The sequence below is a fragment of the Nicotiana tomentosiformis genome, chromosome 5, assembly GCF_000390325.3.
Source record: "Nicotiana tomentosiformis chromosome 5, ASM39032v3, whole genome shotgun sequence".
NCBI lineage: Eukaryota > Viridiplantae > Streptophyta > Magnoliopsida > Solanales > Solanaceae > Nicotiana > Nicotiana tomentosiformis.
The window spans coordinates 14,379,133-14,394,833 of record NC_090816.1 but is presented as its reverse complement, the minus strand read 5'-3'; the positions used below and the strand labels follow the sequence as shown (position 1 = coordinate 14,394,833).

At 38.8% G+C, this 15,701-nt stretch overlaps 1 protein-coding gene across 1 annotated transcript; it reads right to left on the bottom strand.

Moving 5' to 3' along the window:
* Window positions 1–13,970: 13,970 nt before the first annotated feature.
* On the bottom strand, window positions 13,971–15,616 carry LOC104118742 (uncharacterized). The gene is made up of 3 exons (XM_009630078.1): window positions 15,172–15,616; window positions 14,932–15,088; window positions 13,971–14,397 (listed from the first exon to the last, which is right to left on the bottom strand). Exons 1-3 carry the CDS (start codon window positions 15,614–15,616, stop codon window positions 13,971–13,973), a joined length of 1,029 nt encoding a protein of 342 aa, XP_009628373.1.
* Between the last annotated feature and the right edge of the window lie 85 nt (window positions 15,617–15,701).

Here is a 15,701-nt window from a genome sequence, read left to right as displayed (position 1 = left end):
GGTCAGCAAGTAAAGTATGAGCATCAGAGACCCGGTGGTTTGCTTCAACAGATAGAGATTCTTGAGTGGAAGTGGGAGCGTATCACTATAGACTTTGTTATTGGGCTCCCACGGACTCAGAGGAAGTTCGATGCCGTTTGGGTCATTGTGGACAGGTTGGTAGAGATTTACATCCGCGAGATAGTCCGTCATCACGGTGTGCCCATGTATATCATTTCTAATTGAGGTACGCAGTTCACCTCACACTTCTGGAGGGAAGTACAGCGTAAGTGTGGCACGTGGGTTGAGTTGATCACATCATTTCATATTCAGACGGACGGACAGTCCGAGCGCACTATTCAAATCTTGGAGGATATGCTCCGCGTATGTGTTGTAGACTTCGGAGGATCCTGGGATCATTTCTTGCCCCTGGCAGAGTTCGCCTACAACAACAGCTATCAGTCGAGTATTCAGATGGCCCTCTATGAGGCATTATACGGTAGGCGGTGCCGGTCGCCAGTTGGGTCGGTTGTTGGGTACAGATCTAGTACATGATTCCTTGGATAAGGTCAAGATTATTCAGGATCGACTTCGTACATCCCAGTCCAGGCAGAAAAGTTATGCCGATCACAGAGTTCGTGATGTTGCATTCATGGTCGGGGAGAGAGTGTTGCTCTGGGTGTCACCCATGAAGGGTGTTATGAAGTTCGGAAAGAAGGGCAAGTTGAGTCCTAGGTATATCAGACCTTTTGAGATTCTGAAGAGAGTGGGAGAGGTGGCTTACAGGCTTGCGTTGCCACTGGGGTTATCAACAGTTCATCCGGTGTTCCACGTGTCCATGCTTTGGATGTATCACAGCGATGTGTCCCACGTATTGGATTTCAGCTCTGTCCAGTAGGACAAGGATTTGACTTATGAGGAGGAGCCGGTGGCTATTCAGCCCGTCGAGGCAGCTACTTGGGAATCCGAGTCAGACATGCAGAGTAGATATCCACACCTTTTCACCACCCCATGTACTTTTTTATGTCTGTTCAAGGACAAACGGTTGTTTTAGAGGCGGAGAATGTGATGACCCTATAGGTCATCTTAGGTTTCATAACCTAATTCTATGTTTCGAGGCCTCAAATACCTCTTTTTAGCCTTTCTCGATTTGCGTGTGCAGTCCGTGTGTTTTTCCAAAAAGCTTTTATGCAAAAACTGAGAAAATATGAAATATTTGCCTTAAAATCTATTTGAGTTAACTTCGATCAACGTTTTAAGAAAACGTATCCGGATTCATGTTTTGATGGTCCCGATGGGTCCGTATCGTGATTTCGGACTTGGGCGTATGCCCGAAATCGAATTCGGAAGTCCCTAGTCCGAGTTATCGGACTTTGTTGAAATTTGAAAGTTAAAGGCTTAATGATTTTGAAATATATGGCCGATGTTTGACTTTTTGAATATCGGGTTTGTATTTTTGTTCTGGAACCCGGTATAGGTCCAATACTATATTTATGACTTGTCTGTCAAATTTGGTAAGAAACGGAGTTGGTTTGACATAATTCGGACGTCTGATTATTAATATAGTAATTCTAAAGTTTCTTGAAAATTTCATTCGATTTTGGTGTCCGATTCATAGTTCTAGGTGTTATTTTGGCGATTTGATCGCGTGAGTAAGTTCGTATGATATTTTTAGACTTGTGCACATAGTTGGTTTAGAGCCCCGAGGGCTCGGGTGAGTTTTGGATAGGCTACAGAGTGGTTTGAACTTTGAAAATCATAGCTGGTGTATCAGATCTGCAGACTTCACATTTGCGAGGTCTGGCTTGCAAATGCGAGCCTCGCATTTGCGAAGAAACCATCATATTTGCGAGCAGTGGGTTGGGGGTGGACCTTCGTTTTTGCGATCCTCGCAGTCCGCATTTGCGAACATCTTGTTCGCATTTGCGAAGGCAGCATAGATGGGGGTGCTTCGCATTTGCGGGGTTCGCAATGGTTGCATTTGTGACATTTGCAGTTGTGTAAAACTTATGTTAGACGGGAGTTTTCTATCATTCATCAAAATTTCAAAACCTAGAACCCTAGAGGCGATTTTTCCAAGATCGTTTCTTCCCCAAATCAATGGTAAGTGATTCTAACCTACTTCCTTTCAATCTTTCATTACATTTTACAAGTTTTTAACATAAAATCTAGAGTTTTCATGGTGGAATTGGGGGATTTTTGGGTAGAAATTAGGGATTTGGTAAATTGGGGATTAGGTCTCAAATTGAGGTCGGATTCCAAAATAAATCACATAACCGAGTTCGGGGGTAAATGAGTAATCGAGTTTTGGCCCGGGTATTGACTTTTTCAATAATGTCTTAAATTAAAATCTTTACAATCGTGGGTAGTTCCTAAGGCTTAATTTGAATTGTTTGGTTGGTAAATTCTAGATTCTATTGGTTCGGAGGTTTGTTTGAAAGGAAAAGCCGTGGTTGAGCTTTGAGTTTGGTATTCGGAGCGAGGTAAATGTCGTGGTTAAACTTGACTTGAGGAAATATGACTTGTATTGTCTATTTGCTAGATGTTTAAATGTTCGGGAACAACGTATATGTGAGGTGACGAGTACTTATGCATTGTAGTCGGGTTAAAACATGCGCGGGGGAGGGGGGGTGGTGTTTTTGCAATTATAGCTTTCTTTGTTCATATTATCGATATTTAGACTAATATTGTTAAATTGATCATTCGTATCATGTTTACAGAACTTTTGGTGATAATTGAGTATTGATTCCGAAGTTGAGGTTGATATTGTGGAACCAAATATTGAAGTAAGGCTTGTACTTGTTATTCTATCTCCCTGTTGTTATTTGTTCATTGCATTATGGTAAGGAAAAATGTTAATGCACGAAGGATGATGTCGTGCCATATTATGAGTGTTAATGCATGAAGGGTGATGTCGTGCCATATAATGAGTGTTAATGCACAAAGGGTGATGCCGTATCATGTTATGAGAGTTAATGCACGAAGGGTGATACCGTGTCGTTTCTATCGATTTTATGGTGAGGTTGAGAGTAAAAGAACGAATGGTGATGCCGTGCATTTTTTTTACTGTGTTTACTTGTTCTTATTGGTTCATAGTATATTGGCTGTTCAAGTTACCATTCCGCTGTAGTTCTGTATCTCGTATTCCCCTTAGCATGTTCCCCCTCCCAATAGTACATGTTTAGCTATTATTTGTACTTATACTGTTAAATTGCACAGGTTTGTTATGTAGGTGTCTTGTCATAGCCTCGTCACTTCTTCGTCGAGGTTAGGCTCGACACTTACCAGTACATAGGTCCGGTTGTATTGATACTACACTCTGCACTTCATGTGTAGATTTTGATATTGGCCCCAGCTGATCGAGAGGCGTAGCAGCTCGGACTGGTTCATCGGAGACTCAAGGTAGATCTGTTGGCGTTCACAGACCTTGAAGTCCCCGTCTATATTTTTAGTTTTTTTACTATTTCTTTCATTCAAACAGTTATATTTTTTTTAGACTTTTACTTGTATTAAATCCTAGAAGTTCGTGAATTGTGACTCCAGATCCGGATTGTGGTAATTAATGAAGTTTTTATATTATTCCGCACTCGCTGTGTTTCATTTTAGCTTATTTGCTATTATTTACTGAATTGAATAAGGATTGGCTTAATAATTCTCTAACGTCAGCTTGCCTAGCAAGTGGAATGTTAGGCGCCATTACGGTCCCGACGGTGGAAATTCCGGATCGTGACAATTACGGTTACCTCTCTTATTTTGTTCTTTGTAATAATATTTTAACCTATTTATCATCAATACATTTAGTTACAACTTGACTAATCTACCCCTACTAATGCACTCATTTATTTATTTAATTACTTTATGATTTCTTCTTTTACAAATTAGAATTTGAAACCTAAACCATTGGTTGGAAATCTTCCCTACTCTTAAAACCTGTTCTGTTGCATGTTCTTCTTCAGTTCTTCCTCTTCCTCTTCAACCAAACAACATTGATAGATGGACATGAGAAAATATCTTAGGAACAATAAATAATTCGATCACATATAATTCTACAAGAAAAATTATGCTTTCGTATCACGCAAGCTGCAGAGATTTTCCAGAATAACTAACTAAATAATTGTTTCTGCCAATATGAGTTAGTAGTTGATATAATTAATTTGTATGACATCCCCTCATGTAAGAGTATAATTTGCATCATCACATTGAAGTCCATTGAAGACATTAAGAATGATAAATATAGGTAGCATGTGATGCAACAAGAGTATTGTAACATATTAGTTACAGGTTCAGTTGAACCAAATTTACTAGGTTTAGATCTTGTATGTGTGTTAAAAGCTCTATTAAATTAGTATGAAAAATAAATTCTGAACTAGTAAATGAAATAAGTTAGTGGTAAAATATCAAATTCAAATTCTTAAAGTTCAAATTTTGAATCGTTTTATGTAAGCATACTAATAGCAAGAACATTATATGCTTCATACAAGATAGCAGCTTTAACCATGAGTTATAAGCCTCAAATAGCAATAAGATAAAAAAAAGGAGTTTTTCCTATAGAAGAAAGGGAATTACCTTTTTCTCTCTCTACTTTCACTCATGCTCTCGGTGCATGTTAGCTAAACATATGCCAGTGTGTCCATCATAGGAGTGCGAGGTCGGGGACGAGGAAGAGGATGCGGTAGACCTAAGAAAGTACCCATAGTTTCTTTTGGTAGCTCAGTTGGAGCTCGTATTCAAGATGACATGACCCCTAAGGCAGCAACAATGGCTTTCCCTGTACAAATGGCAAAAGAGATTAGATCTATGGAAGTAGAATCTACATCGAACCTAGTGGGATTTCAAAGAAGCTTACCATGAATGAACCTCCAAACGCCACTACATATACAACATTTCAGAGGGATACTGAATCAAAGGTATTGGAGAGAAATAAAACAATGATTTTAGGGCAGGAAGCAACAAGGCAAACGGTGGAGATAACAAAACAGGTGGGTGCATGGACGAATCTATTCAAAGGAAATAGATCTGCAACAAACGGTATGACACTACCCTACATCCCTCTGCAAATTGCGAATGACCAAACTGTGGTGCAATTAGAAGCAGAAGAAGTCAAATCAGAGGAAGAAAAATGGAGTTGTGCCTTAATTGACTACATCATTGGAGAAACACTTGGGAATAATGCAATGAGCAGGTATATTAGTCAAAATTGGTTGAATATAAAGTCACCAGATGTCTATTTACATGAAGAGGGATATTATATGATTAGATTCAAATTAATTACTGATATGCACACTGTCTCCTATGTTGCTGGACCATACACAATCAGTAATCGACCTATTATTTTGAAACCTTGAACACCTGAGTTTGATTTTAGTAAGGAATTTCCCACCGAGATTCCTCTATGAGTCAAATTTTCCAATCTTCGAATGAGCTGTTGGAGTAGCAAATCCTTAAGCAAGATAGCAAGTGCTTTAGGAACTCCTTTGTTTGCAAATGCATGTACCACAAAGCACATAAGGATCTCTTTTGCGAGAATGTTGGTAGAGGTAAATATTAGTCGCCCACTTCCCTCTAAAGTTACAGTGGTTGGTCCAAAAGATAGACAATTCCAACAAGTTGTGACTTATGATTGGAAGCTTGAATACTGTGGGAAATGTCAGATAGTTGGCCATATTGGTCGTGAAAAGGGCAAGGGGGAGCTGTAACAGAACCCTCAGTCTAAAAGGAAGAAGGTGGTCATACAAGAATGGAAGTGCAAGGGGCTTGTGCAGGTGGCTTCTACAGGTGGTGACCAAGTAGAATCCTCTTGTGATCAAAGTGCCAAACAACTGAGTCAGTAATAGTAGTACAAAAAAATACTCCTCCTGCTAATAAAGTGGAAGAGAGAACTGAGAAGAACAAAGGGAAAGCTTTGGATGTAAGCCTAGAGTTCAACCTACAAAACTCCCTATTCTATGTTCTGTTCCAACTAAGAATGGGTTTGAAGCCCTACATGGAGGATGCAGTAATGTGCAAGCCCTACCCCTAGATAGAGGAGGGGGTTTCAAAACTATCTAATGAATTGAATATTTTGGAATGTTAGAGGAATAAATAAGAGGTATAAGCAGAAGGAACTGAGAAATTACTTGAAAAGCAAAAACATAAGATTAGTAGGTCTGATAGAAACAAGAATAAAGGAGCATAATGCTATGAAGATTAGCAGGAACATGGTGCCTAATTGGAAGATGTTATAAAACTATCAAATTGCAGCAAATGGAAGACTGTGGTTGGTCTGGGATTCACAATGGTGTAATGTTAAGCTGTTGAAAGCTGAAGCTCAAATTATTCACTGTGAGGTCATAAGTAAAGTAGGGGATCTTGATTGATTTCTCACCATAGTGTATGATTTTAATGCTATTGATCACATAAAAGGCTGATGGTATAATTTGAGAGGAGCAACAATGGGAATTAACAAGCCATGACTTGTTGTTAGTGACTTTAATGCAATAATGTTATAGGATGATCAACTGCTTGGTAATCCAATTACCTATGCTAAAATCAAAGACTACTCTGAATGTATGCTAGAATTACTCTTAACAGAGTTACAATAGAGAGGGGACCACTATACCTGGTCCAATAAACAACTAGGATCATATAGAATTTATAGTAGATTGGACAGGGCCTTTGGAAACCATGAATGGATGATGACATGGGGACATCTAATAACTGAATATGATGTACCTTTTATATCAGACCATTCCCCCATGCTACTAATATTGGCCTCTTCTAATAGCAACATCAAGGTACCTTTTAAATTCTTTAATGTATGGGCCAATCATGAGGGCATTCTGAAGATAGTAGAGCATATCTGGCAACGGTATTATAACACAACTAGGATGAAGAGCATTTGGGTGAAGCTGAAGAATCTTAGACCTTTACTAAAGAAACTGAATAATGAAGAGTTTAAATTTATTACTCAGAAAATTGAAATGGCTAGGCAAGAATTAATAATCACTCACGAGCAAATACATATGAGAGGTACTACTGAGCTACTGGAAAAGGAGAGAGATTTAATACAAAACCTGGAGAAATGGTCCATGATTGAAGAAAGTGCACTACAGTAGAAATACAAGGCCAACGATATAGAACTGGGGGATTCCAATTTAAATACAGTACGTTTGGGAGTTGGAGGAAATTTTTGCAGAACACAACGTTTCTACGGTCCATTATGCGACCGCAGAACCTCTCAGCAAGCCATAGGTTAGCCGCAGAATGCAACAAGACTTAAGCCAATTTTTGGAGGTTATTATGCGGTCTACTATGCGACAGCATAACCATTTTGCGGGCCATACATCCGTCGCATAACCGGCATGAGAAAACTTTGGAAGAAGATTCTGCGGCGCGTTATGCTACTGCAATTCTATCGCAGACTGGACCGAGCCAGCCTAGTTTTGGAGGACCATTTCGCGGTCCATTGTGCGGACTACATACCTATTCCGTGGTCCACTCTGCGGCCGCAAAATTGAGTTTAGAGGGTCCATTTTTTGATTTTATAATCCGACCCTATTTCCTATAAAATGACCTTGGGATTCCGCAAAATCATATATTTTAAGAGGGAGAGGTGGAACTAGAGAGAGGGGGAGGAACTCCAACACCTACTACTTCAATCCCTTGCCCAAGCCATAGAGAATTCATAAGGGAAGCTCACAAGGTCTTCATCTAAGAGGTAAGGTTCCATACCCTAGTCTCCAATTTTGAGTTTGGGCAGAGGTTGGGTAATGAGGGGTGTGATTCTTGGGTATGAGAGTTGTTATTTATGCATGCATGCACCAATAAGGATGGTGGGGAGGTCATTGAACTAATATGGGTGAACTCTTGGTGTTGAATTAGTTGTGAGGTGAAGAACATCTTGTAAAAGAACCTTGTAGTTAAGAAACACATTGTATTTGATGAAATACTTAAATGAGCCGAACCCATGAACCTCTTCCTAATTACGGTTTGATTTTGTCGTCTCTCTAATATATTTAAGTTGCTAGGATCGAAATATTGTATTAATTTAAGAAAAGCTCAAGTGAGGTATGTTGGCTAAACTTCTCTCCTAGAATCGAATCCCTTGGTGTTCTCGTAAGTTCAAGTATGATGAGCCAAGCTCTTATTTCTCATGTTCCGAGTTATTTCTTATAAATTTGACTATTCCGAATAAGCTTGTGTTGAAAGATATATACTACAAATGTGTGCCAAATACTCCTATCATATTGTGTTCTCCTTCGGGAATGTATTCAAACATGATCAATGTGTCGGAATATTATGATTTCAATCATATTTCAATTGCAACTTATTATGCTAAATTGTGGAAGAAAAACTCAATGTGCTTAAGTCTCTTATGACTCATATGTATACTTATAGTCTTGATTAGAAATGCTTGGTTATTGATAATCCAAGATGATGTCTGAAAGTGAAAGGAGTGTGTTTGAAATATGAAATACGGTCGACGTGCCAAGAACGAAATTACACTTGTGGCCACTAGTGCCAACGAAATGAAAGGATGTGTAAAATATTATGAAATGAGCTTTAATTGCTTTTTATAACAAATGTTTTGAGAGTATCGTCCAGTCACTGAGTAAGGGTAGGCTGAATTAACCTAACCTAAAAACTACGGTGTATGAGTAATTGAGGGGTAAATCCCCGTATTGATGTAATGAGATTATTCCCCTTAATTGGAATGAGATAATTGCTAGCAGAATGTAATGTCGACCCACACGACATTGTGGTGAGACGACTTAGCATGTGATGACCCGATAGGTTATCTTATGTTTTAAAACCTAATTCTGTGATCCAGAGTCTTAAAAATCTCATTTTTACCCTCCTCGAGTTGCGTACGCAGCCCGAGCGTGTTTTCAAAAAGCTTTTATATTAATAATTGTGAAAAATATGAAATTTTACTTTGAAAATTATTTGAGTTGACGTTGGTCAATATTTTGAGTAAACGGACCCGGATCTGTGATTTTATGGTTCCTGTAGGTCTGTATCATAATTTGGGACCTGTGCGTATGTCAGAAATCAAATTTCAAGGTCCGTAGCTCGAGATATGGAATTTTGATGAAACAATTAAAAGTTTGAAAGTTTAATGATTTTAAGAATTGACTGATGTTTGGCTTTGTTGATACCGGGTCCGTATTTTGGTTCTGAGCCAGGTACATGTCTAGTATAATATTTATGATTTGTCTGTCGAATTTGGTGAGAAACGGAGTTGATTTGACGTAATTCGGATGTTCGATTGTGAAAATAAAAGTTTTAAAGTTTTCTTGAAAATTTCATTTGATTTGGTGTCCGATTCGTAGTTCTAGGTATTATTTTGGCGATTTGATCGCACACGCAAGTTCGTATGATATTTTTGGACTTGTGTGCACTTTTGGTTTAGAGCCCCAAGGGATCGGGTGAGTTTCGGATAGGCTACAAGATGATTTGAACTTAGAAAGTTTGCTCGTTTTCACTTCTCCTGGTTTATGGTGTTTCCTTCTTCGTGATCGCGAATATACTCCCGCGATCGCAAAGGGTAAAATGGGCTGGGGAAGATTTTGTTGTACGAGAATGGGAAACTTTGGTCATGAACGCGGAGCATTGGGGGGTCTTCTCTATGCGAACGCGAACACGTAGCATTAGATAGACGGGGCAGGGGAGTTGAGGTAACTCTACGCGAACGCGAGCCCAGTCTCACGAACGCGGAGGTGAGGCGGGCTAGACCTTCACAAACGCGTGGAGTTACTCGTGATCGCGTAAGCCAGTTGGGACATGCTCTTCCCGAACGTGTCAGGTTTCACGCGAGTGCGATGAACACCTGACGCCAGTGACTTAAAAACAGTCCCAATTACGAGAGTTTGCTATTCTTTCAAAAATTTCAAAACTAGAAGACCTAGAGGCGATTTTCCTATAAGATTTTATTCCCCAATTTGTTGGTGAGTGATTCTAAACTACTTTCTTTCAATTACCTATTACATTTCATGAGTTTTCAACCTAAAATCAAGGATTTTCATGGTGGAAATTGGGGGTTTGGGTAGAATTAGAGATTTTTGCACAATTGGAATTTAGACCTCGAATTGAGGTCGGATTTCAAAATAAATTATATAATCGGGCTCTGGGGTGAATGAATTTTGGTATGAACCTCGAGTTTTTACCAAGCGGGCCCGGGGTCGAATTTTGACTTTTTTGGGGGAAAGCTTGGGGAATCAAAATTCATGCATTGTAATTGATTTCTTTAGTAATATTTGATATTATTGAGTCGTTTGTGGATAGATACGAGTGGTTTGGAGGAGAATTCTAGAGGAAAAGCAATAATTGAGCATTGAGTGACCTTTGGAGCGAGGTAAGTATTGTGTCTGACCTTGACTTGAGGGAATATGACTTGTTTGTCTATTTGATACATGTTTAGATGTTGGGGAACCACGTATATGTGAGATGACGAATACTTATGCGTTATAGTCGGGTTAAACCATGCGGGCGGGGGGCTTGGTTTCTTGCAATTATAGATTTCTTTGTTCATGTTATCCATGTTTAGACTGGTATTGTTAAATTGATCGTTCTTATAATGTTTATGGACCTTCTGGTGATAATTGAGTATTGATCCGAAGTTGTTGTTGATATTGTGGAACCAAATGTTGAAGTAAGGCTTGTACTTGTTATTCTATCTCCCTTTGAAGTAAGGGAGAGTGTTAATGCACGAAGGGTGATGACGTGCCATATTGTGAGTGTAATACATGAAGGGTGATGTCGTGCCATATTGTGAGTATTATTTCACGAAGGGTGATAGCGTGCCACGTTATGAGAGTTAATGCACGAAGGGTGATGCCATGCCACGTTATGAGAGTTAATGCACGAAGGGTGATGCAGTGCCGTATCTATTGATTTATATTGTCAGGATGGGAGTAAAAGCACGAAGGGTGATGCCGTGCAATTTTATTCATTGTGTTTAGTTGTTTTCACTGGCTAAAAACATGTTGACTGGTATGGTTATCATTTCCGCTGTATCTCCTATATCATATGCCCCTTTAGCATGTCCCCCTCCCAATAATACATGTTTAGCTGTTATTGTTGTTTTCTTGTATATATACTGTTATCTGCACAAGTTTATTATGTGGGTATCTTGTCATAGCCTCGTCACTATTTCGTCGAGATTAGGCTCGACACTTACCAGTACATGGGGTCGGTTGTACTGATATTGCACTCTGCACTTCTTGTGTAGATTTTGGTACCGGTCCTAGCTAATCGTGAGGCTTAGCAGCTTGGATTTGCTATTAGGAGACCCAAAGTAGATCTGCTGGCGTCCGCAGACCCTGGAGTCTATTCCTAGTTTTATCATTTACTGTTTCCTTACTCTAAAATAGTGTATTTTTCCTTTTCAGACTCTGTTTGTAGTAAATCATAGTAGCTCGTGAGTTGTGACTCCAGATCCGAGTGGTAGTAATTACTGAAGTTTTTATATTATTCCACACTCGCTGTATTTCATTTTAGCTCATTTGTTGTTATTTACTGAATTTAATAAGAATTGGCTTAATAACCCTCTAACGCCGGCTTTCCTAGCAAGCAGAATGTTAGGCGCCATCATGGTCCCGACGGTGGAAATTTCGGGTCATGACATAGCCGATCGGGCTAAGATCGGACACCATACCGCACACATGGTAGTGTTGTGATTGGATGTCTTGGGGTGAGATGGCTTAGCCGATCAGGCCGAGATCGGACTCCGTGCTAAAAATACAGTGGTATATCGGTACTAAAGATCTCCCAACCTAAAATATTAAAAATTACTTGAAAAACTTATCTTTTGTTTAGCAAATATACTACTAGGTTATTCATCGAGTAGTTGTTATATATAATAAGTCCCAAACTGGGTCAAAGTTACATATTGTTCATATAAAAGAAAATAATAAAACAAAGAAAGGCAATGGTTAGTGCTACCAAATACAATGTAGTAGTAGTGTAATGGTACATGAAAAGTACAAAGCTAGTAATTTGAGACATCCAATTCTTGCTGATGACTATGATTTCATACACCAATTGCAAGCAATTTAGTACAGCACCTACAAAGCTCGCACCAGGCGCCATTTGTTGCAATCCGAAGGAGTAGGTATGTATAAATCCAATTGTTGTAATGCTAAGAAATTCAGACATCTTAACTTTGTGGCCGAAGAAATGAAATTCCAGCTTCAATGTTCCTGTCGTATTATGTAATCTATGTATTTGTGCTGCAGCAACCAAAAGGCTTTGGAGGTTCTCATCACTGTAATTATTTGCTCCAATTGCAACTGGTACAGGGCCCTGAAAATCGATACAGCTGCAGGAGATTGATAATAACATTACCTTCAAATGTCTCATGTTTTGCAGTCCAAATGAGTAGCTACTTCACGAAATGAACAACACAACAAATCTGATATCTTTATTGTATTGTGGCTGTAGTAGAATTCTAGCAGCCTTGTTGGTAAAGAGCATATATATTTGAGATTGCTTTGCTTGAAACCCAGTGTGCAGTGGTTAATTATCACCAACAAACCAGCTAATGACAAATAAGTATGTATAAGGTAGAAGAAGCACTGCAATTCCTTCCCATATGGTGATATATCATTCCTAGAATGAGTCGCTGGGAAATAACTCATCTCCATACAGTTATTGAACTGCCCTAAGCTGTCTAGAGCAACTTGTGAAAGTAGTTTCATTTGTCCATTGAAGATCAGCTGACCAAGCTGTATAGAAATATTACTGTGTGTCTTACACTATAGACAAATGTATCCATTTATAGTGATATTAATATCATATTTGTTGCTGCAGTAATATATTGTTGACGAGAATTGGCGAGATGGAACCTTCACATGTTCGTATACTTGATAATGAATCAATACTCCACAGCTACAAGTATGAATGTAATGCCAAAGAAAAACCAAAATGTGTATGTGGTGGCAACAATATAGTTGCAGGAGAAACCAAAAGCTAGGGTGATTGAATTGTATCTTCCCATTTGGTGATGCAGCAACCACAAATTGAGCATTATCTAATGCTAATACCACTGTGTGTTGAAACATCTCCATACAGAAATAATATTTTCCAACAGAATCCAGCATGATCAGTCTCCTTAATGGACGCCTCCAATCTAAAATAGCCTTGTGACTTACCTGTGATAATTCCCTAGCTTGGAATAATATGTATATGAGTAGGATCTGACACAATTCTTTAGTAAGAAAATACATAATGAAGTTAACAGATGCATAAGCTATTGTTGGCTACTAGATGGACTGATATACTGAATGTATTTATCAGATTGGTGCTTTCTTTTTTGCAAGCCTTACCCTAATGTTAGGGATTTTTGCTTTGTCCATGTTAATGAGTATTTTTCCTGCTGCGGGGAGACTTTCAAAAGAGTGAAATATAGTAGTACCTGCAAAAGAGAAAACCAAGTTAGCTAAAAAGTCAATAACAACATTTTCTTCTCTAAACACATGCTGAAACAGGACATTCTATTTGTTCTTGATATCTTTTATCTTCTTGACATCTGCACTTATACTCCATGGGCATTCCCATTTGCCTACAATGATCTTCTGCATCACCATAGAGTCAGTTTTCATGATTAGTGGATGCAGCTGTCTCTCAACATAATATAGCAGTCCATTTAAAATTCCTTTTGCTTCTGCAACTATGTTGGTTGTATCTCCTATGTCTGCAGCCTTAGCATTTAGTAAATCACCTGAACTATCATGAACACAGTATCCATATGAACTAGGTCCTGGATTTCCTTTGGATGCCTTATCAGAGTTGCATTTGAACCACCCTTCGAAGGGTAGCTGTCGGGTGACTCTTCTGCTCGCTACATAAGGTTTGTAGTTTTCAAAATACTTGATTATTTCTGGCCATAATAATTGAATGCCTGCAAGCCATGGATACCTCATTCTTGCTAGATAATGTAGCATCTTATTTACCTCATGAATCATCCTATTGCAAGACACAACACCTCTATGTTTTATTGTATTTCTCCTCTTCTAAAATTCCCATGTGATAACCGCTGGAACTGCTTGAAATAATGGATTGAGTTTAGGACAACATCTTGCATTCCACCATGCTCTTATTACTTGATGTACATGAGTCAGATTTACTACCAATCCTGATGCATGAAGGAAGGTCTTCCATACCTTCATTGTAGTTTCACTATTTAAGAACAAATTCTGAAATGAGTCTTCATGTGGTTGCGAGCAGCACCGGCACTTGGACACTATCATGTAACCCCATCTCCTCCACAAGTCATCTGTAAGAATCTTCCCTTTACACAATCTCCATAGAAAGACGGAGATTTTAAATGGCAAGCCTTTGGTCCACAACTGATTGTATTCATGATTAGTAGGTACCCTGTGCCTCAAGATTTTCCAAGCACTAGTAACAGTAAACTTTCCCATAGAAGTAGGCATCCATCTAGGAATATCCCAAAAATCATCACTATAAATAAATTGCACTTCCTGTTTAATATGGTATGCAATGTCTATAGGAAAAGATTGATCCAAGAGCTGCTCATTCTAGCCATCATCCACTCTCAAGTTGGCTATTTCCTGCAGTTCTTCATTGATTGGGAACTCTAGTGGAACAACATTATACAAAGCTCCTAATCCAGTCCAATTTTCGTGCCAAACATTAGTTGTCCCACTGTTCATTTCCTATAATATTTCATGCTCCACCTCTTCCTTAGCTTCCAGCATTTTCCTCCATACATGAAACCCCTCTCTAAATTAAACCATTGTTGGCAGCTCCTTTTTACAGTATTTGTTCCACATAAAATTAGACCATAAGGACTTAGAGGTCCTAAATTTCCACCACAGCTTGGCAAATAATGCTTTAGATACATCTGTCAGTGATTTAAATCCTACTCCATATTCCTCCCTTGGGAGGCATAGATTTTGCCATTTTGTTCAATGTCTACTTCTACCTTCTTCCTTGTTACTCCAGAAGAACCTGGCAAAGGTTTTATGAAGATGTTCCAGAACATTAGCAGGTGGATCAATTACTGATAGAATGTGTGTAGGCATGCTTTGTAGGACATTGGAGATCAAAGTAGCTTTTCCCCATAGGACAGTAGCTTCCCTTTCCACGAATGTAGCTTTGCCTTTACCTTTTTAATCAAGTCATTCTAATACGACTTCTTTCTTCTTGTGTAGAATATTGGACAGCCAAGATAAGTGAATGAAAACTCACCCCTTGAAAATCCAGTAATAGCACCCATAAAGTTAAACAAACTTCCAGCCACATTAGAGTGCATGTAAAAGGAACTCTTTACCTTGTTGATCATTTGGCCTGAAGTGTGCTCATACTTTGACAAGACTTCTATAATCTTCTCTAAAGAGTATTGATCAGCAGAAACAAAGATTATAGTGTCATCAACATAGGCTAAATAATTCAATGGATCAGTCCACATAAGAATGCCAAAGCCTTTGAACCTCTTGTCTTCAAATAGCTTATTCAAAGACCTAGATAGTACCTCTGCAGATAGTATGAACGTGGCTAGAGATAGAGGATCCCCTTCGTTTCCACCTCTTATTGAGTGGAAGAATACTGATGCTTGACCATTAATCAGAATTGAGTACCAACTATTTGATAGTAGATTCAACACCATATTTATGAAGCATTCTGCAAATCCCATTTTCCTCAATACATGTATTAAATACTTCCAAGACAAACTTACCTTGCTCCTAACTTAATGCTTTTATATTGTTTGAGGCTATCAT